The following is a 20849-nucleotide window of genomic DNA, read 5'->3' as shown; positions in this document are numbered from 1 at the left end:
ATCAACAGTATAGATTAATTAATGCTTCTACTTGTCGAGCAATACAAATGATAGTTTTCTAGTTTTCATCTTAATTATATTTACTCTTTACTGCATGATTTGATTTTTCCAAGCTGTCTGTGGCTCTGTTGTTGCTGTGGCTAATGTACATTTCCTCTCTGTGGAACGAATACAGGTGTTCTGTTTCTGATAATAGAACAGAATAGACCAAGAAAGGAGATATGTGAAATAAACTAAGAGAGGGTGAGACTTGATATGAGACTTGAGATGAAACTAATAAAGTAGTTCAGATCTTTTGACAGAACCGAGACGTATTGAATGAATGGAATTAAGATTTGAAAGCTGTATCTGCCCCCTAAGAGAGGCTGTATTCTAGCATGACATTGACGGACAGAATTCCACATGCTGTTTCCAACGTGCTGTGGACATTGACCTGTCTCCCTCCCCCACAAAGGCTGAAGGTTGCAGAACGGGGTCCCAGCCTTATGCAATGTTAAATAAGCCCCGGTTACTGGTGATCACGTGACACTGGTACACACACCCACACACACACATTCATCTGTAGTTATTCCAATGCAGTAGTGGTCTACAGGAGGCTCTCAACTGGTTGCAAAAATAAGTCTGATTGTGCAGAAGATTATGAAAAATGTGCCGCCCTTCTTTCTTGATGTATGACCTTATAGTCAGCCTTAATTCCTCAGCAGCTCCACTCCTAAAAATGTGAAGGTTTGTTCAAGTTCTTACAGAGAAATGATCAGACGTCGACGGGGCTGAACGCGTACTGGCTTCAGGAAGAGAGGAGACGCTTGATTGCATAACGTTAATGTAGATCCTTCAGATCTTCCTCAATTATTGAAAGCGATTGGCGGAACATGCTGCATCTAGTTGGCCTTATCCCAGTTGTACCTAAGATCATTTCAATAAGGAGAGACTGGGTTTGATGCAACAATATATATGTTATTGCCAGAATCCACAGATGAATGTGACGGTGTTTGGCGATTAGACCCCGTTGTGCGGGAGTATCATTCGGGAGGGGAAAACCGAGCCGATACAACCCCACCCCCTGGGGTCTACACACTGGTGGTGGTGGAGGCATGAAGGGATTGATGGAGGTCAGTCTGAAGTGGTTTAGGCTTGACGTGAACCCTGGATTCGGAGGAACGGGAGGTGGAAGGGGGGAGGAGGGCTGCGTCGAGTCACCTGAAATGACAAACTCTTATTTGAAGAAATGATTTCGGACTATCTTTATTTAAAGGATCACTTTTTTCCTAAAAACTGCCTTTTTTTTCTTCTAAATTTCGACTTTTAAAAATGACCCACTATGACTCATTATTCTACCTTCATGTGTCCCTAATCATCTTCTTTCAAAACTTCACATCTTTTGTCTCCACATTTTTTTTCCTTTTGATTTTCTTTTCAAACTTCTGACTTTTTTTTCTAAATTTCGACTTTTAAAAATGTCCCAACTATTTCCTCACTATTCTAACTCCTTCTTCAAATATGTGAATGACAGGACATAAAGACGGTCTTCCTGATTGACCTCACTCTGAGCTTCGTTAAGACTTGTCTCCTGACAAACGTCGAACATCACAGCACAGGAGATACAGTCACAAACACGGGAAAGCAGTCCAATAAAAACAACACAGGATTCACTTTTCAAATCGATAACTTTAATTCACTTTAATGACTAAATGATTAAATAAATACAGAGTAGATATTTTCCTTCAAGTATTGGATGTTTAAAACATATTTGTTAATCTATAGCATACGTGGTTTTAATATGTGTTACCGTTCATACAGCGATCTCTACAGAAAGGTTGATATGAATGGAGCCAGCCTCATTGATATCGATCAAAACGCTCAAAATACAATCTGGAAAAATGTTACCTGATACCGACTGATGTTCTATATTACAAAAATAACAACAGAGGAGGGAAATAAAACTTACTGCCTTTAAACTGTGTAAAGTCAGAAAATAATTAGCAGTTTTACTAAATACTTTGCTTACCCTTCAAAGCCAACAATCCTTTATGTCAAAGTCCTGAAATATCACGTTCAAGTCATAGACGTCTCATTGCGGAATGAAACAGGAGACAACAAAGACAACAGACAGTGTGAAACGCAGCGGGAATGCCACACAAATATGTTGTTGCTGTTGTCTCATTGGAGTAAAACACACGGTAGATATGATATTCAGAAATCATCTGACGCTCTCAATAAAATAACTGCCCTGTCCATATGTCAATTCCTGATTACAATGAGTGGATATTATCAACAACCCCCCGTAAAAAACAACACGGCACCAAACATCACTGAGTATTTAACTCATTAACACACATGATGGATGTGAAGAACATTCAGACCCCAACCCTAACCCTTCAGGACCCAAGAAGGAAGAGAGACCCCAACCAAAAGAGCCAGAAAATAACGGATATATCAAAATGAATATGTCAAAACTGGACTCTGTGTGTGTTTCATTTTAGTTTTGCGTAATATCTAACTTGTCTCACGTTGTTCATGCTGAATATAAATAACCAAGCCTACAAAGTGAGGAAGAGGATGTTCTCTTGATTATATTTGTTGCTCAATCGGTTGCCTTAAACATCCAATTACTCACATTTCCTAAATAGATATGTGAAAGATGACCGCAGTGTGCTTCAGTATGGGCCAATCATCTTAGTCTCTACATCTCTTACTTGCGATTATCCCTAAGAATTATGTTAATCTAAAACAAACATCGCTAAGGCTTTTTTCAGGCCAATGTCAGGTTGCATTACAGGGAGTAGCTTTATTAAGGTAAAGGTCAGGAGGTCAGGGTGATGGATGGATCCATTGGTTGTAACCTTGCGCATGGAGGTCAATTCAGTTGGTTTGGCTGACAGCAAGGTTATGGAAAAACTACTGTCCCTATTGGGTTTAAAATTGGTGGTAAGCATTGGCCAAGGAAGAACCCACTTAATTTAGGGTTGACTGGAATAATGGGGTGCATACACAGCCTGGGCGAAGCTCTGCAATCTCCTGGTGCCATTTGTGTTCATCCTTACTAATGCCTCAACAGATAGATTTTAGGGTTTGGATCCACTGGTTTCTTTCCCAGTTACTGAATGGATTGCACCTCAGGTAAGTGTTAAAAGATAACTGTGTGTGATTGGCTCCTTCTAACCACGGTGGCAATTCATTACACTATGGAACAAAGAAGCCATCATACATCACCAATGATCTAAAACACGTTTAAAAAATTGGGGGGAAAACTAAGAAATGCCGACAATATGGAAGAAAGAAAAGGCGGCGTACAGAAAGTGAATCGTCCTGATAACTTGCATAGTACACAACCGGCTAGCATCTATACAAAGTAGGGTTGTCACTTTTCAACACAACCCAAAAAAGCCTACACAACATTGTAGAGCATCATCCGTGGAGCTGACCCTCTGATTGGTTACCACAGTAACACAGTAAACGCTGACATGTCTGGTGTTGAATCCAACATCCCTCTCTGTGCCTCTCATGGACACACAACCTCAGCTAAAGATACATGTTGTGCTATTTGATATTCTGGCCAAGCGTCAAAACTCAACCAGACAGTTGAATAGATCCTAAAACATTATTTTACTCTTGTGCAATATCAGAGACGAGGTTCTGCTGAAACGTCTCAGTTTTGATTGGCAGACGGACAACTTGCTGGTGAACTAATTGGAGCGTTTCGCAGCTAGAGAAAGGTTGGAGGAGACCAAAAACAGAGCTAAAAGAGGGGAGATTATTGGACGCAAACACAAATCATGATCATGTTGTGTCAGCTGGACTCTTTGAGGTGATCTGTAAATCATTTCAAGATGTTCTTACCCAGATATTTAGGGTACTGCAGCTTTAAGAATACTGAAATCTGTATAATCTGAATGACTATGCAAGAGCCTAATCTAGTTTGTAGGACTCAAAAGTTCCCAAAGACTGTTCCTGCAAGGTCTAAACGTTCGGGCATGTCGGGGGGAGTCATGTAACGAAAGTGTTGGGCAATTGGATGTAGTGGCGGCAATAGGCAGCTGTCGCACCTTATTTTGAGTGATTTGTGTCCCTTGGTCTGCCTCTCTAGAACAAGTGGTTTATTAATTAGACTAAATAGGCAAACAGAGCTTTTAGAGTGAAGCAAACTCGCAGCTGGCACCGGTCTCCCAACTGAAAATACTGGCGTTAATATATTGGCGATCGGCGGTCGTTGTTGGGCCGACGGTTGCTGGTTAGAATATGTTAATGTATCGCGAACCCTACCTCAGACTAAAAGCAGCGCTGCGTCGAAACAAAAGCAAGGGTCTGTTGCTTCAGGTACAAATGAATCAATACAAGAGGTCCAGTTTGAGTGACACAGCCTTTCAGGACCATATGAGAAAGGATTCTTCATCTCTGGAAAGTTCTCTCATTTTCTCCACGATTGAATTTACGAGCAATGCGGGATTTTTACGTGTCTGATTAGCTCTGCACAGTGTGTTGCTGCATGGCATTGCATGACTTCGCAGCTGATATTGAGCCATGTTCACCTTTTCTTCATGGCCCTCTGCTTCCGGACAAGGGTCTCAAGGATAAATCTGCCCTCTCTAACGAAGAGCTAATGTCTGTCTGCTGATAAGTTGTAAAAACACCGTAAAGCAATGTTCAGTTTTGATAGTCCAGTGCCTGGTTTCAAGTCCAGCTTACCCAAAATGTGCATTCCTCTACTGCTTTGCATTCTTGAGCAGAAGAAAAGAAAAGACGCATTGTTCCTTGAGCTGTTGCTGTTTTCCGTGAATGGTTTGTCTAACAGGGCTTCTGTTCAGGAGCCCATTGCACCAACTCAGCCTCAGAGCATCGATCTACATTTTGGCAAAGACCACGTGATCCCTTCCCTCGTCTGCCTCGTCGTTTGGACAGCTCTGGCCCGTGGAAGCGTCGGCGATTGAAGGAGCGCTGTACCTGCCGCAGCTGTAAGCCCTAAGCACAGTGGGAGAGGGAGAGCTTCAGCAGTCCGTCCATGTGCATCTTGTAGAGGAGTTTGAACTCGGCGGGAAGCTGATGGGACTCCTGCCACTTGGTGGTGAACTTGGTGCCCTTCCTGTCGTAGTAGTGGTACGGCAGCTCCTTTCCCGTGTTGGGGTCCCAGCCGAAGGGCCAGAAGCCGTACAGGTGGATCTGGTCGCACATGGAGGAGGCCAGCGTGTACATCAGAATGCCGGTGCTCAGGCGCTTCGGCGACAGCTGCTTGGTCTTCCAGTAACTGTTGAGTAAAAGTGAGGAGAACCATTTTTAATTGAACACAACCTTACAGAGAGCTGCAGTGATGCTGCGTTGTGGTAGCATCACAAGGGCTCTGCAAAAAATAAGCTTTGTTGCAAACACACGTTCATGAGAGTAAACAGCTTTTGTTCAGCAGGATAAGCTCCACTTATTTACACCACTCTGTAATTTATGAAGCATAAATGCAATTGACTTGGTCCAGAAGTCTTAAAGGACTAAGTCGTTGTTTTAGGACTCAATACTGCAAGTCACAAACGGTGAAACACATTTAATTCTGCTATTTTTATTAGCTTTTATATGCTGATTAAGCATTCAATAAATATGTGTTATCATATTCATACATATATATACAGCCCCGGGGAAAAAAGAGACCAGTCCAGATGTTTCTTAAACCTGTATCTCTACATGTGTGGCAGCCAGTCCGGTGTCTGTTGAATTCCAACACAGAGAAAAATTGTCAGTAGTTTAGAGAATACAATAAATAAAATCATTTAACTCAAAGACCAGTCTATAAATAATGAAACAAGAGAAACTGATAACGCTGAAGTGGTCTCTTCATTTTTTCCGCGGCTGTATATTATTTATTTAAGTGCAAGTCATAAAAAGAACTTCAGCTCTGCTGTTTGACTAGCTTTCATATGAATTATTTAGCATTAATTAAACGTGTTTTATCCTCTCAAGTAAGTAAAAAAATATATTTAAAGGCCTTTGTTATCTCAAATGAGGAGCAATGCACTACTTTATTTAATATATAGACATATAAACTCTTTACTATCTTATGTTAGCAGACTGATTGATTCAATTCTGCCTCTGTTTACATTTGATGTTAAAACTATCCATAGCAATTAAGTATAATATGTCGCCACTGAAGCAGAAAGCACTGTATTTCCACATTATCCTTATATTTAAGTAGTTATTTGGTTGTGTGAGATGTGGATGAAGCCACACACCTGAATAAACCAACAAAAACAGCTATTTATGTCCATTATTTCTGCCATTGCATTCACCAGAAATCCCACAATGAGATGTTACTGGCCTCAGATAAAGAAATAATCCGACCACTGCTGGTGCTTTCATCATAGGCAGTCCGTCTTTCCAGCGCCACAGAGGGGGAACTCTCCAAACCACCCTCTACAAAACCATCGGCAGGAGTCCTTGAGGTGCTGAAAGCCGCCTGAGCTGCTTAAACGTGGTAATTCTTCCCGAGCAGGTAGGTTTAATGGGATTGGTGAAGATTAGGCTACTGTACGAGCAGCCTGCAGTAAGCACCGGCCCTAAATCCCTCTATACACACACACACACACACACACACACACACACACACACACACACACACACACACACACACACACACACACACACACACACACACACACACACACACACACACACACACCTTTCACTAAATAGCGGTTTCTTTTATAAGCCGGCTTTGGAGCCTACAGTAAATCTCCGCTTTGACATATAGAGCGCAGCACAATGCAACCACACAAACTACTACAGGACAAACAACACGGAGATACACACGGGGACATTTTGAACACTGATGGACATAGAAACAAGGTAACAGGTATTGATGGAGAGGAAAACAGAACGTAACATGGCTGCTGTCATTTTTTAGGGAACCAGCACTAACCATCATCACCAACTGTAAAGACTAAGCTAAAAAAACTGGAAGGTAAAGCAGTCAGAATAAAGATAAGCTATCGACCTAGAGAAGGGGGAATGGTAATATATATCTTAGGCTAAATGTCCATTTGTAAGTCAGATCATACCATACAGCGTGACATGACAAATGACAAACAACAATGCTAGCTCTTAGCGGGGTAAGCTTAGACCCTGCATTTGTATCAGAGTATTTCGTAATTGTTTACCTTAATTGCAAACATGCAAGCAATTAAGTAGCCCCGTTAACACCTGATGGTCAATGCAAAGAAAGGCACTAAAGGCTTGTCTCGATGGGTAATATGTCCAGTGATATGCAAAGCTACAAAAGCAATGCGGCCGGCTACATCTTTATGTAGTTATGTCGTAAAACAGCACTTACACTTAAAACAGAAATCAGGCTACTGGCCAGAATATTGGAAACTAGGTGAAATGGTTGAGAAATAAAAACACAGGATTCTTTGGCGCTTCACCTGCTTCCATTTCATATTTGTCGCTTATAACGTTGACTTAGCATCGGTTGAAAAGTCTGCTAGCAGAGTGAGGATAACGAGAAGGGTTTGAATACAAAGACTCACTTTAAGATGACTCAGGTAAAAGGTGTTGTTGACATACTGCAGTGTGACTGTGTGTCTTACCTGTTGACATACTGCATGATGTTCCCGGGCCAGGCCAACTTGACCTTCAGCTGACCTCGATGTTCCACGAAGAAATCCACCAGCGTCCTCGTCACAGTGGCCGACGTGTGGAAGAAAAACGCCGGGATCCACAGGATGGCGTTGTCCAGCTTCTTCAGGCTCAGGAAGAAGTTGTTCCTGTCCTGCACGGTCAGCAAGTTGTTGTAGTATTTCTCCAGGATACTCGGGTTGAAGGTCGTCATGTTGGTCCGCCGCCCGACGTCCTTCTTGAACATCTCGGTGGGGGCGAAGTTGCAGCGGAACACAAAGTCAAACTTCTCGATCTGGGGGCCGCAGCGCGAGCCGGTGAGGATGCCGCTGTTGCCGACCACGGCGCAAACATTGTACTGCTTGTTGAGGATCGGCGAGACCTCGGGAAGGAGCGAGCGGAAGTTCTCCCCGATGGAAAAGACGTACTTGTGGCTGGAGTAGTCGTAGTGCATCAGTTGTCCAATTCGGACTGAGTCTTTGATCAATGAGAAGTTGTGGGGGATGTCGATGTACTGAGAGATGTCCCTTCTGTAAGACACAAAGGTCAGTGTTTGGTTTTCAGGTTCATGCATATTGTAAAGAGACTTGATGAGACATTTAAAACTGTTGGAGAAATTCAGAGTAACCTACTTCAGCTGCAGAAAAGCCGAGCTGTTGTAGGTCCATCTGGAGGAGTTTTGCAGGTCCTCGCTCAGTGCGTTGGTCAGAGGACTGAAAGCTGGATCCATATACTTCAATGCCAGCTGGGAGCTTAAAAGGAGAAGATGGAGGAGTTAGAAACAACGACTTTAACCCAGACTTCCTGTCGTGTTAAGATGAGGTCGGCTTCATCCACTTGCACTTAAGCTCTTTAAAAAACTAGGTAATGCAAAACATCCCCATTTACCTGCATTGCAAAGCATTAAATGGTCATATATCTGACAGGGCAAGGAATACAAGCAGTCAGGCTGTAAAAAAGGCAGCACCTTAGCCAGATTAATGAAACCACTTCAATTTGGAGGCAACGTTTTTGTGCATAAAATCTATCAATCTTTTCACTTCCCTTCTTAAATCTAGACACCAGCAATGACCCTTTTTAGTTTTCAAGTTAAAAAGAGTGTAAGAAAGTCATATTTTATTCCAATTCATCAAAGATAATTCTATTTGAATGCTTCTTTTGTTTGCAATAAGCAACACGAAACCCTAACATGATCATTTCCTTCTTGCACATCCATTTCAATTTGGTGCCGAAGTACCTATAAAATGTTAAGTGGGGTCACCTGACTGCTCAGTTTCTTGTCCTGTTGTAGAAATGATTAAAAAAATAAAGCTTCAGCTGGCCTCTGCAGAACATTTCATAGATATTTTGTCTTTTTCTCCGTCAGTTCCAAAGCGATAAGGCCTCGAGAAGAAGACAATTGTAATGCAAGTCTTTGAGCCATTCAGCAAAACATATAAGGACGTTTTCCTTAAGGAAACAAAGCGCAGAGGAGAATAGATTCAGACACTTGTATTTACCCTTTCAGCTCAGTGTAAACAAATACTTACATTCTCTATCCTCACCCTCATCTTGAATTAAATAAACCCAGTGCTCTCGGGAAATAGGCAATAAGGTTAAACTGCTGCAGAAATTCTGTCCATCTTAGCAAGGGAATTAATTTGTAGTTAATTTAACCAAATGTGGTTTTATGCAACTCCTTTCCTTTCAAGGTTTAAAAGCGACAACCACATCTGAATTGATGCTTTGTTTACCACATTTGAAGTCATTTAAACTCAAAGAGAAATCCAATAATGTCAACATGACGTCGACATACTTGATAAGATGAACACTTTTCTTGCAGTGCATGAAGCTCTACTCAATCCAAGGCTTATAAGGATTATATTGAAACCAAAACTTAACCAGAATATTCAGTAAGCGTTTCTAAATGTCTGATTTTCGCACGGAAACCTTGACATTTTGATTGGATTTGAGTTTTTCTTGTCTTCCGGTAAAATGACTTCCTCCCTAGGTCAGAAGTAATATTAGTTTCTTATAAATGCAACCCTCTCCGTCTTACTCAGAGTAAATAAGAAAATGGACCTCACTGTGCATCTGGTCAGAGAGAGGAAGGTCCAGGATATGTGTGGCGTAGCTGAGCACAACGAGTTAAAGCAGAGGAGAACTGATAGCCTAACTCTATCAAATGTTTCCATCCAGTGACACAAATGTCTGGTTTGTTTCTTCAGGACCACCAAAGACTAAACCAATGTTCTCTGGCCTTTGACTAATCATCAAAATGTCAAGGTTTCAGGTCCAGACCCGGCTATGGCAGACACAGGAGGTGAAGTTTGCATAAAGGTCAGTGGCATTTACTGCATAAGGACAGTTTGAGGTTTGACCACAACGGATTTTACCACAATCCATCAGTGTTAGCCAAACCTTAAAATGTATGAGTAAATGCTGTTCGACCGGGGTCTGATGGCGTCCATCAGACTTATTTTGTTGCTCTGCCGTCTTTGAAGCAAGTGAGGCTCAGCCAGAGAGTAGCAGCACTGATTAGAACAGTATATAGTAAAGATGAGCCAATAGCAGACAGGATATTTGGGAGCCTTTGAGGTACAATTTGGTTACTAACCCACACATATGCAGAGGAATTATCTTAGTAGAAGGACTAAAGCCATGATTACGTTATAGTTTAAGTTAAAAACTATGAAACTTCAAGTCGAAAGAGGTCATGTAATACTGGCTGAACTCCACTAAAAGAAACTAGCCTTCCAAATTCATGCTGTTTCAAATCCAATACGATCCAAAAGGCTCCAAAGGATAGATTAGAATAGATGGATGGAGAGATGGAGAGATGGAGAGATGGAGAGATAGATGGATAGATAGATAGAGATTGAAGCTCTGAGGGAAAATATAAGTATTAAGAAGTGAAAATGCATCCTTGTGTTTTGGAATTAAACGTCAGCACACTGTATTCACCTCAGGACAGGTTTACGAGGCGGCCTCTCGCTGCAGGAGGAATGTAAAACATCTTTATCATCACCAGTGACTTTAAAATGACATTTCATTGACAGAAGAAGACCTGGCATGCAGAGGTAAAGTGCATTTCAAATACTTACTCGGTATTATATTACAGTGAGGATAACACATGGCACTTTTTGCAACTGCAGAGGATAAACTATGTACAATTCCTTACTTTCTGTGAGTTACATTAAGCTATAACAACACTTACGTCTTATGGCAATAACCTGTCCATCATGGATCTTGAATGAAATGATTGCATGTGTGATCAGAGCCTAGTTACACATATGTAGAGTTGCACTTTGGGAGCTTAGGATGCTACGTAGAGAATAAAACAAGCCTTTATGTGCATGGAAGTCCAGGAGAAATGAGAGCCTGATGGTGGTGTTAGACGGGGGTCACCATGTTCACCTGTAATACTCTTTTTCATTGGCCAAGACCATGTGGACTCTCCATTGTGTGCAGCCTTCAAAACAGAAATGTCTGAATGTCCTGATCATAAACCCAAATTCTACCACAACATGGCAGGAAACTCACACAGATTTGTCCACTGGACTGTTTTCTCTTCAACATGCAGCCCACCTTCACACCTAACTCAATCTGAGCGCAACCTTGGCCCGTGGTGACGGCGAGCGAGGAGGAAAATGATTACAGGTGGAAGGAAAATGAATGCAGTCCTCGTGCTATAAATCAGATCCAAGGGCGGGCTGCTGGCCTGCAGAGCCTCATCAGAACGAGGCTGTTTAAGCATTGCCCTCTGGGCCTGACCGACATATCGGTCAACAAAGATTTACAGAGTGGTTTTCATGGAGCTGTGCTGCAGTGGCACTACTGAGATCTGTTAGAAATATCAGACATATTGGTGTCAACGGACTGGACTGGAATCTGATGCAGTATTAGATGCTGTAAACCCAGATACACACACTACACACACACTCATTGAGAATCTGACCATGGAGGTATTCAGACACACAGCCTCAACAACACACATGTTAGCTGAAGCCCTTAGCGGTTAGCTTAGCATCTTTCCTATTAGCTTTTGTTTTTATATATAGTTTCCATAAGGGGTTCCCTTCATCAGTCTTTCTGAAACACAACATGTTCCTGATGTATGTAGTTTATATTTTAAGATAAATGACAGACATAATGGGAAGTCCTTGCAAATGTTTCCGTGCAACCTGGTTTAACAAAATTAGCCAGCTGAAAAATGTGCTAACAGCATGTGTGTGTGTTTCAACCCATTTAGCCTTCAACCCATAGATGCTACAACATCTAGTTTCTAAATATAAATGAAGATCCATCACACATAATTGTGTATTCCTTAAATCGCTCTACAGCAAGATACTTAATAATGTGTATAAAATAATTGTAAACATGGCAGGAATTGGACTTAAAGAGAGACAGAAGAGCTGCGAGGAAACGAGCAGCCGATCTATTTCAGAGCTGTAGGATTAAGTGACAGATGCCCTGCTTTCCTTCAGGCTGATACACACTCACAGTGACTGAGAAACACACTGACATGTAGACCAGTTCATCAAGGCAGTGATCTCCTCATTAAAACAACAACAAGGAAGCAGTGTTATCCATCATTGACCTGAAAGACTGTGGCCTGCTTATTTATTCTGCACATTTAAAATAAAATGTAGGAATTATGCTTTTCCAGATGTTTGATGGAAGTGCTTTGCAGAGGCATCTACATTCAGTTAGCATGAGCTGCTTTGTCTTCAATTAAAAAGACAATTCATGCTGATTATTTGAGAATAAGGAGTTCAGAGCAGACTTTGACTCATTTGTTTGATTAAAAAATATATAAGATTGTCAAAAAACGTCACCTTTTATAAGGTTTTAGATAAAAACAACTTGGTTGCTCCGAACTCAAGCAGTTGCTCAATACTTTAGCCTACATGTTAGCATAGATGCTAGTAGTAGTAGCAGTGATATAAGAGGTAGTAGTAGTCACAATACCAATAGTTTTATTGTAGTAAAGGGATAAAAGAAGAACTGGAGAAGTTATAGTAGTAGTGGCAAAAACAGTACAGTAGAAGGAGTCGAAAGTAGTAAACAAATAGGAACAAACTAGTAGCAATGCTAGGAGTAGATTACCAAGATTAGCTAACCCTAACCCTTTTAAAAGTAGACCTACAGTCAAAGTAGTGGCAGCAGAAATAGCAAGAGAGGTTTTCCTACTTTTGTAACTTAGGTAATCGTAGTGAAAGGCAGTTTTTATGTCACATTTTTTAAGATCTAATGTCTTTGTGTGGAGCTGGAGCTGGAAGGCAATTAGCTTAGCTTAGCACAAACACTGGAAGCAGATGGAAACAGCTAGCCTGGTCTCTGTTCATATTTCAAACATAGGGCTGTAATGGCTTGTGAACAGAGGTCACGGTTAAGTGCAAGGAGCCTCACGCAGAATAAAGGACATGTAGATTCTTAGCACTCATGTGTACAAATGAAATGCTTGAGATGTTAAAAACCAAAAACAGCCTTGGGGTTTCCAGTCAGCTTCAAGATGAGGGCGGTGTGTGGGTTGCTCCAACATGATGACCGAGGGAAATACAGAACAGGAAGTTGGTGTGGTTATACGCAAGGTTTCAATGTAAGGTCGAAACCTTGAAACCTTGAAAGATGTTTTCATCATTCGATAGACTCATATTTTCTGTTTTAGGATTCTTTTAAGCAACATAAATTCAATGTTATTTCAAACTTTCTAAACGCTATAACCATGTCCTCTCCCACACCGTATCTCAGTTTAATGTTGAATCAAACTATTCTTAAAACATAAGCATTGGTCTTTACTGTCGTCATAGGTCTGTGCTTTTATGAATTAGACTTTTGTATCACTACAATGTTCCTTTATCGAATATCCGGGCCTAGCTGAGACCACAAACAACAGCCCCGGGTCATTATGTGAATGAGGGGGTCTATAAATGTTCGGCCCCTTGGTGTAAAAAAGATGGAAGTGAACATTTTGAAAGCAGTGTGATGTGAGAAAATAAAAACCTTTTGTCACAGTGATAAACCGAAACACACATACAGTCGACCTGCAGCATGAACACACCCACGGCCCAGTGTGTGGGCTGTCAGGCCTCACACAGCAGAGAGGCCTTCATCTGTGCCTCATCATCAACACCTCCATGAGCTACATAGGCTACATGTATCAGGGGGCGAAGTTATGCATTTTCCTGATTAGATTAATCCCCCCTGCGAGCACAAACTGAGAGATGAGGGTTCAGCTGGAAAACTGGAACAACAACCACATTATTAAAAGGATTCAAGGCAATAAACACTTGTCACATAAGAAGGTATCAACTGTAGGTCACAGTGAAATGCTGTTTCTACCCTGTCAGCATGCACCTGGAGTACCTAAATATATAATCCACCACTCAGCTGATCTGGTGCAACAGTCAGCACACTGCCTACGTCTACAGCAACACACCCAGGCCTGTACTCACCGAAACCCCGCGTGAAACATGGACATCCTGGGTCCTCCATTAGGTCCGTATCTGGGGGTGCTGAGCAGAAAGTCCTTCTTGATGGACACGTAGCTGATGAGCGACAGGATGAGCAGCGCCACGCTGAACATGACCAGCCCAAGCGCGCTGGCGATCCGCACCATCCTGCCTCTCTGCGGACAGCAGCCCCCCCGGACCAGAGGTTCAGTGACCGGCCAGGACAAGGAGACAGCGAACACCCAGGCGCACCGCATCAGCGGCAGAACGAGGGTGGAAACGCGAAGACGACGCGCGCTTCACATAGATTTCATAGTCCATGTGGGGAGGAGGAGTAGGAGGAGCGGAGGCGGCAGCGCGGCAGTGGCGACGCGTGAGCGGCGAACATGAACGCAGAAACGAACAAGGCCGGACAGACTGACAAGCATGAGAAAACCGCGGATCTATTCACGACTCCAGAGCCAATGTGGGAGTGGCGAAAAGCCGCGATTGTGCAGATTTCATACCCTAAATATGAGGCATGAAGGCTGCAACGCGTGTGCGGAAGAAACGACGCAGGAAGAGAAGAGAGTGTGTCGCATTGACAGTCCGTGCATCGCAGGAAGGAGAGCAGATGGGGGAGGAGGAGGATCTTGGAGGTTTTTCTGCAGGCATCCAGGCTCAGTTTACAGCCGGCATCGAAACCTCAAGGCGGTGAAACGCTGCAGTGAAACGTCCTGCAGGGAGAATGTGGTGCCACCGCCGGATGCTGCGTCGCTCTCTTCCTCTGCATCCTCTGCGATGCTCTCCCCCTCTCGCCGGTAGTCTGATTAATTAAACCGGAGTGTCGCTTTAAGGAGACGCAGGTCTGGTATCGCGGTAATCAGATGAGCAGCACCAGCAGCATCCGAGGTGGAGTCTTGATGGAGGCAGAGGGGGGGGGGGGGGGGGGGGGGATGTGGATGTGCATGTGGAAGTATGTTTACTGCTCACAGAGTAACCGGTGTGTATCCTATATCAACTGGGTATCAAATTAGAAGTCATTGAATTGTTTATTGTGTTTATGAACACCAGGGTTGTTCTTGGCAACACCTACCCGGTTAAGGTGAGGATATCCTGGGCTTAAGAACTTCACAAATCAGACACACACACACACACACACACACACACACACACACACACACACACACACACACACACACACACACACACACACACATTGAACTCAAGGCTTTGTAAAGGCTGTTGTCAACCAGACGTACAGATCATGGGCCTTAAGCCTCAAATCAAAAGTCGCTCTTGCTTCCACTCAAACACACTCACACAATCACACTCACACAATCACACACTCACACACACGAGAGGGGAGGGTGTGGAAATCCGAAAGGAAAAGGGTCAGTGTGGCACGTGTCAGTGAAACAGATAGACGACAGGTAAAATGAAACTGAAAGGAGACGAGGGGAGATCCAGGATGAAGATATCAGGCTCCGATAGATATTAGAGGCCATCGGGATTTCTTTTGTGATAGAGAGCAGCTGAATCTGTAATGACTCTTCATTCCTGTCACCAACATTTACCTCTGTCGACAGGATGTGGTGTGAACCAATAGACTCTGCAACTCTAGCATTCAATCCAGCGATGCACATCATTTCAGTGAGAGGGTTTCAGCTATCTACCTATTGTTCTTCTGCCTCAGTGACGATGAACAGCATTTCATTTCAACTTGAAGCATTGAGAATTGTATATTCTGAATAAATCTCAATAGTGTCCTTGTTATTTTGGATCAGACATGACTCCTGGTACACTAAGAGTGTGAACCAAGGCTGCATTACATTCATTTACAGTAATTGAGCCATTTCTACAAACTACCCGTCACTTCTCATCGCTTCACTTCATTTTCTTTATGCTTTTCCCTCATTTCTTTCACTGCATAATAATAATTGCAACACTGCATCACACTTGGACATTATACTTAACTGTATATCTGTTTTACTTTACTTCATTGCACTGTACATCTCTTTGCTGCACGTCCCTTTAGCACCACAGAATGTACTTTGAACTAAATGTACTAAAAATGTGGCCTTGAACTTTGAGTGAGGGACAGCGTGCTCTGAAAAACTGAAACATTGACTTTAATTAAATGTATTTTGTCGATAAATTCCACTTAATTGAATTAGGTTAGTTAAAGCAATACTATTAAGTTGAATTTCATAATTTCATATAACTTAATATTGTTGCTTTTAATGCAGCTAATACAATTATGTGTCATTTGTGGACAAATACATTACATTAGGAAGTGTCACTTCACAATGGACAAGTGTGTTTAGGCAAATGAGAATACTTTGTCAATGAACAGCTTTACCAATCTGAAATGTAAAAGCATGACAACATATAGCACCTGCTTAAAGGCGGTTTGCAGATAAGGCGTTCTATCAACCCGCCTTCATTAGCACTATTTCGCAAACCTCCACCAATTCCAAAGCATTAGATCAATGTGCCGACTGTGCAGGTTTCGTCTCTACAGTTGCACTGCATGAAAAGTGAACGGAGGTCTGGAAGCAGCTGCTGATTCAGAATAAGGGCACCTGTGAAGAGGACAGACTCAAAGTAGGGTGCACTGCAGCCCCAGTTACATAAGGATGAATCTTTTTTAAGCTCTGTTTCATCTGGAGATTCAGTTTGTCATCAATATTCATCTAACACCAGCTGACACTGTGCAGAACCAGCTGCAGGGGCATGTAGTAAAGCTGTAACACTCTGCCTCTGTGGGAGTTTTCTACTTGCTCCATTTTTCCATTTGTGTTCCTGTGTACACCTCTAGACACCAGACATGTACCTGCTCCCAGAATTTAGACTCAGAGATATCTCACATCCACACACTTCCTCTGAGGCAATTCTTCTTCCCAGCCAATCAGCTCCTTGCCTATTCCTCTGTTTAATCACCTCATTCTCCTCACCTGATTCAAGAAATCATGTCCTATGTCTAATCCTATCCACTGCGACACGTGAGCTATAGCGTACAGCAGATCTGCAATACTAACTACGACAAATCAAGCGATCACGTGTTAAATTAAACCCTAAAAAACGTACATTTTTAGTTAAGTCTGCAGTGAAAGTGACAGTTGGCCAACGTGCTCTGGTCCCAGCTGTGTGCATCACTTTTTACTGTCCCCCTTTTTTATTTGCAGCGTCTCTTTGATGCACTGCTTTTAGTAAACGCTGCGCAGGTTTCTTGGTGAAGATGTTTCTTCCTTTGCAGGTGTTTTGGCACATTTGTCTTTTTTGTTTGCAGCGTTTCTGGAGCGGCAGCGTGCTCTTCCTAATACACTGAAAAAAAGGGGAGTAAGATTGACTTAGAAAAATCGAGGTAACAATTTCCACACAGAAAAAACCCAAGCAAATTTAACAATGTATATTTCCAGTAGGATCTACTGACAGTTAAGAGGTGCATTTTACTTACTATTGCAGAGTAGATTTAACTGAGGTGATGCTTTGTGCTGTTGTAGCGCAATTGCACCTGTCAGCCACCTAGGAAGGGGGAACTGGATGAATTGCATATGTAGTATTTAAAGTAACACCTATCAGCTTCAACAGGTAAAAGTTGCTTAAAATAACCGTTAACAACAGGTAGGGCCGATCAACCTGTTGTAATCTAAGTAACTGCTGATAAAAACTTGTAATCCCCCTTAAATACATATTTGAGTCTAGACCAGGGGTGTCCAAACTACGGCCCGGGGGCCAAATGCAGCCCGCGGGCCCACCTCTAAATGGTCCTCAGCAAATGCTCAAAGTATAATGGAATATGTCCCACACCTGAAACTTGTGCTTTTCCTATATTGTACTTCTTAAATGTGTAAGAATAAGTAGTATTCATGTGTTCATAAGACCCATGTTTAAATAAATTCAGTCAATTCAGGTTGAAAACTGTCTCAAACAAACCCTAGTTGATAACAAGCTTGAAATAAACCCTTCATAGTTCTCCCTTACTGTAATCAATCTGAAGCTTCTGTTTTAAGGAATGAGCTGACATAAATAAATGAACTCCTATGGAGAGCTGAGAGCATGTTCAAGTATCAAGAACAACTGATCTACATTTGATCGATTTTGCTGACTTATAACTTGACTTATGAGGCCATAAACCTCGCCCCTGGTGAGGGGCCCGGACCTTCGTATGTTTGTCTTTATGCGGCCCTCAGGGAAAAAAGCATATTAACATTGTTGTCTTGGTTCTGCCATTATCATGTCCACATAAGAGTTCATGTCACGGTGATATCAGATGTAAACGGAGCCTGAGTCTTGTCCTAATATCATCAAGACTAAAAATGTTTGGCTTTGTCTGAAAAACCCACATGTAAACTTTGAGCGTGAGACGATGAAACGAGGAGGTTTCCTTTGTTCTGGCTGAGCCGCAGCAGTCCACTGAACACTTCAATAAAAGCAGAATGAGCTCATGAATCAGGCTGATCAGATTCTCATGTGAACTCCGTGATATGAAACCAATCAGAGGAGCTCACGTCTCATGAAAGACTCAATTAATAATCAATAGTCATTAGAGCCGAGGGGAGGGGGGGGGGGGGGAGCGATCAGAGGCTGCAGCTACAGAAGCGTGAAATTACTGCACTTTATGTACTGTACACACACACACACACACACACAAGCCCTCATAACAATATGTGGGTGAGCCACCCCAAATCGAAGCTGCCACGCCAAAAGTAAAAGGTAGAAATGTGTGTATTGTTCAATCCCCAACGTCGTTTTCATCTTTAACTTATTGAAGTTTAAAATTAATAATGCACTTAAGAGATGTAAACAAATAAATGAATGATTTAAATAAAAACAACATTTGCTGATTCTGTGTCTGTAGCTTTAAATGCTAATGAGCTGCTGCTGGCCACGCCCCCTCTGAGAAGTGATTGGTTTAAAGAAGCACAATGGTACAGTAAGAGGAGATTCAGGTGATCAGGTGGGCGGGGCTTACCTTGGTTGGTTATCGGGTAATGGTTGCACATCCCAGAGAAACATTGTGACATCACAAAGTGGCCAAAATCAGCTCATTTTCAGACAGGTTTTTATAGAGATGGATCGGGACAAAAAGAGAGGGGGTCTTTGTTCCTGAGACTCAGAGGGGACACATGTTTATGTATAAATGTCATGGAAAAGTAGATCTTTACTTATTATTTTAGGTCCTGTAGGAAATAACGGCTGACAAAGGTACATTTTCCCCACTGTAATAGTCGGCGTTAATCTGAGCAGTGCACACTTCATTTATCGTGTGTGGATGTCAGGTGAAGTGGAGTTCAGCAGGTAAAGAACAGACAGCGGCTGTAAATTAAACCCCTACTGAATGTTCAAGGTCACATTGTGAGGGATCCAGTTTCCACATTTCATAATTCATCATCCCAACCTCCAGATAGAGTGCATGCGCCACATTTTGCTCAGAAAATATGAAATGATGGTTTGTTAGAAAGATCGAGTGCCTTTCTTTGACTTGAAGTTCAGTACCTTGAGATACTGAAGCCTGCCGCTAGATTGGATTGGATTGTAGATAGGGAGGAAGATGAGCTGAAGTAAGGGACCGTCTTAAAATGAATTCAAATTACTGTGAAAGAATTAGGACATTTTTTAAAGGGAACCCAGAAGTATCTCCACCAAAGGCTTCAGACCTGTACCTTTACACTTTTTTACAAGCATATCAGAACAGACTGGGCTTAACCGCGACTTTGATCAGGCTTCCTGACTGCTGCATATTAAACCGCCTGATGTTGGACTTAAACATGCTATTGACACAGCGTCTGTCTCTCAGGCTCTGTCTCTCAGGCTCTGTCTCCCAGGCTCTGTCTCTCAGCCTGTGTCTCTCAGCCTCTGTCTCTCAGGCTCTGTCTCTCAGGCTCTGTCTCCCAGCCTCTGTCTCTCAGCATCTGTCTCTCAGGCTCTGTCTCCCAGGCTCTGTCTCTCAGCCTGTGTCTCTCAGCCTCTGTCTCTCAGCCTCTGTCTCTCAGCCTCTGTCTCTCAGGCTCTGTCTCTCAGGCTCTGCCTCCCAGGCTCTGTCTCTCAGCGTCTGTCTCTCAGGCTCTGTCTCTCAGCGTCTGCCTCCCAGGCTCTGTCTCTCAGCCTCTGTCTCTCAGCCTCTGTCTCCCAGGCTCCGTCTCCCAGGCTGTCTCTCAGCCTGTGTCTCTCAGCCTCTGTCTCTCAGCCTCTGTCTCTCAGCCTCTGTCTCTCAGCCTCTGTCTCTCAGGCTCTGCCTCCCAGGCTCTGTCTCTCAGCGTCTGTCTCTCAGGCTCTGTCTCTCAGGCTCTGTCTCTCAGGCTCTGTCTCTCAGCCTCTGTCTCTCAGGCTCTGTCTCCCAGGCTCTGTCTCCCAGGCTCTGTCTCTCAGCCTGTGTCTCTCAGCCTCTGTCTCTCAGCCTGTGTCTCTCAGCCTCTGTCTCTCAGCCTCTGTCTCTCAGCCTCTGTCTCTCTGTCTCTCAGCCTCTGTCTCTGTCTCTCAGCCTCTGTCTCTCAGCCTCTGTCTCTGTCTCTCAGCCTCTGTCTCTCAGCCTCTGTCTCTCAGCCTGTGTCTCTCAGCGTCTGTCTCCCAGGCTTTGTCTCTCAGGCTCTGTCTCCCAGGCTCTGTCTCTCAGCCTCTGTCTCTCAGCCTCTGTCTCTCAGCCTCTGTCTCTCAGGCTCTGTCTCCCAGCCTCTGTCTCTCAGCCTCTGTCTCTCAGCCTCTGTCTCTCAGCCTCTGTCTCTGTCTCTCAGCCTGTGTCTCTCAGCGTCTGTCTCTCAGCGTCTGTCTCCCAGGCTCTGTCTCTCAGCCTCTGTCTCCCAGGCTCTGTCCTGAGTCCGCTGTGTCTCTGGTTTGAGA

General features: G+C 43.1%; 1 protein-coding gene across 2 annotated transcripts; it reads right to left on the bottom strand.

The window, feature by feature from the left end:
• Positions 1 to 1648: 1648 nt before the first annotated feature.
• Positions 1649 to 14814, bottom strand: st8sia3 (ST8 alpha-N-acetyl-neuraminide alpha-2,8-sialyltransferase 3). 2 transcript variants are annotated; one of them, XM_063890322.1, is made up of 5 exons: positions 14031 to 14814; positions 10537 to 10566; positions 8226 to 8345; positions 7566 to 8123; positions 1649 to 5242 (listed from the first exon to the last, which is right to left on the bottom strand). In XM_063890322.1, exons 1-5 carry the CDS (start codon positions 14282 to 14284, stop codon positions 4960 to 4962), a joined length of 1245 nt encoding a protein of 414 aa, XP_063746392.1. In that variant the 5' UTR covers positions 14285 to 14814; the 3' UTR covers positions 1649 to 4959. The 2 variants fall into 2 exon arrangements, with proteins under 2 accessions (XP_063746392.1, XP_063746393.1); XM_063890323.1 differs by lacking the exon at positions 10537 to 10566.
• Between the last annotated feature and the right edge of the window lie 6035 nt (positions 14815 to 20849).

Source organism: Eleginops maclovinus, chromosome 8 (assembly GCF_036324505.1).
Source record: "Eleginops maclovinus isolate JMC-PN-2008 ecotype Puerto Natales chromosome 8, JC_Emac_rtc_rv5, whole genome shotgun sequence".
NCBI classification, from domain to species: Eukaryota; Metazoa; Chordata; class Actinopteri; order Perciformes; family Eleginopidae; genus Eleginops; species Eleginops maclovinus.
This window is presented reverse-complemented; position numbering and strand designations above follow the sequence as displayed.

Coding starts and splice junctions, on each gene's coding strand:
- st8sia3 (XM_063890322.1), bottom strand. CDS start 14,284: ATGCGGTGCGCCTGGGTGTTCGCTGTCTCCTTGTCCTGGCCGGTCACT. Junction 8,346..10,536: donor CCTCGTAAACCTGTCCTGAG/GTGAATACAGTG, acceptor TCTCCTTTTAAG/CTCCCAGCTGGCATTGAAGT. Junction 8,124..8,225: donor TCGGCTTTTCTGCAGCTGAA/GTAGGTTACTCT, acceptor TGTGTCTTACAG/AAGGGACATCTCTCAGTACA.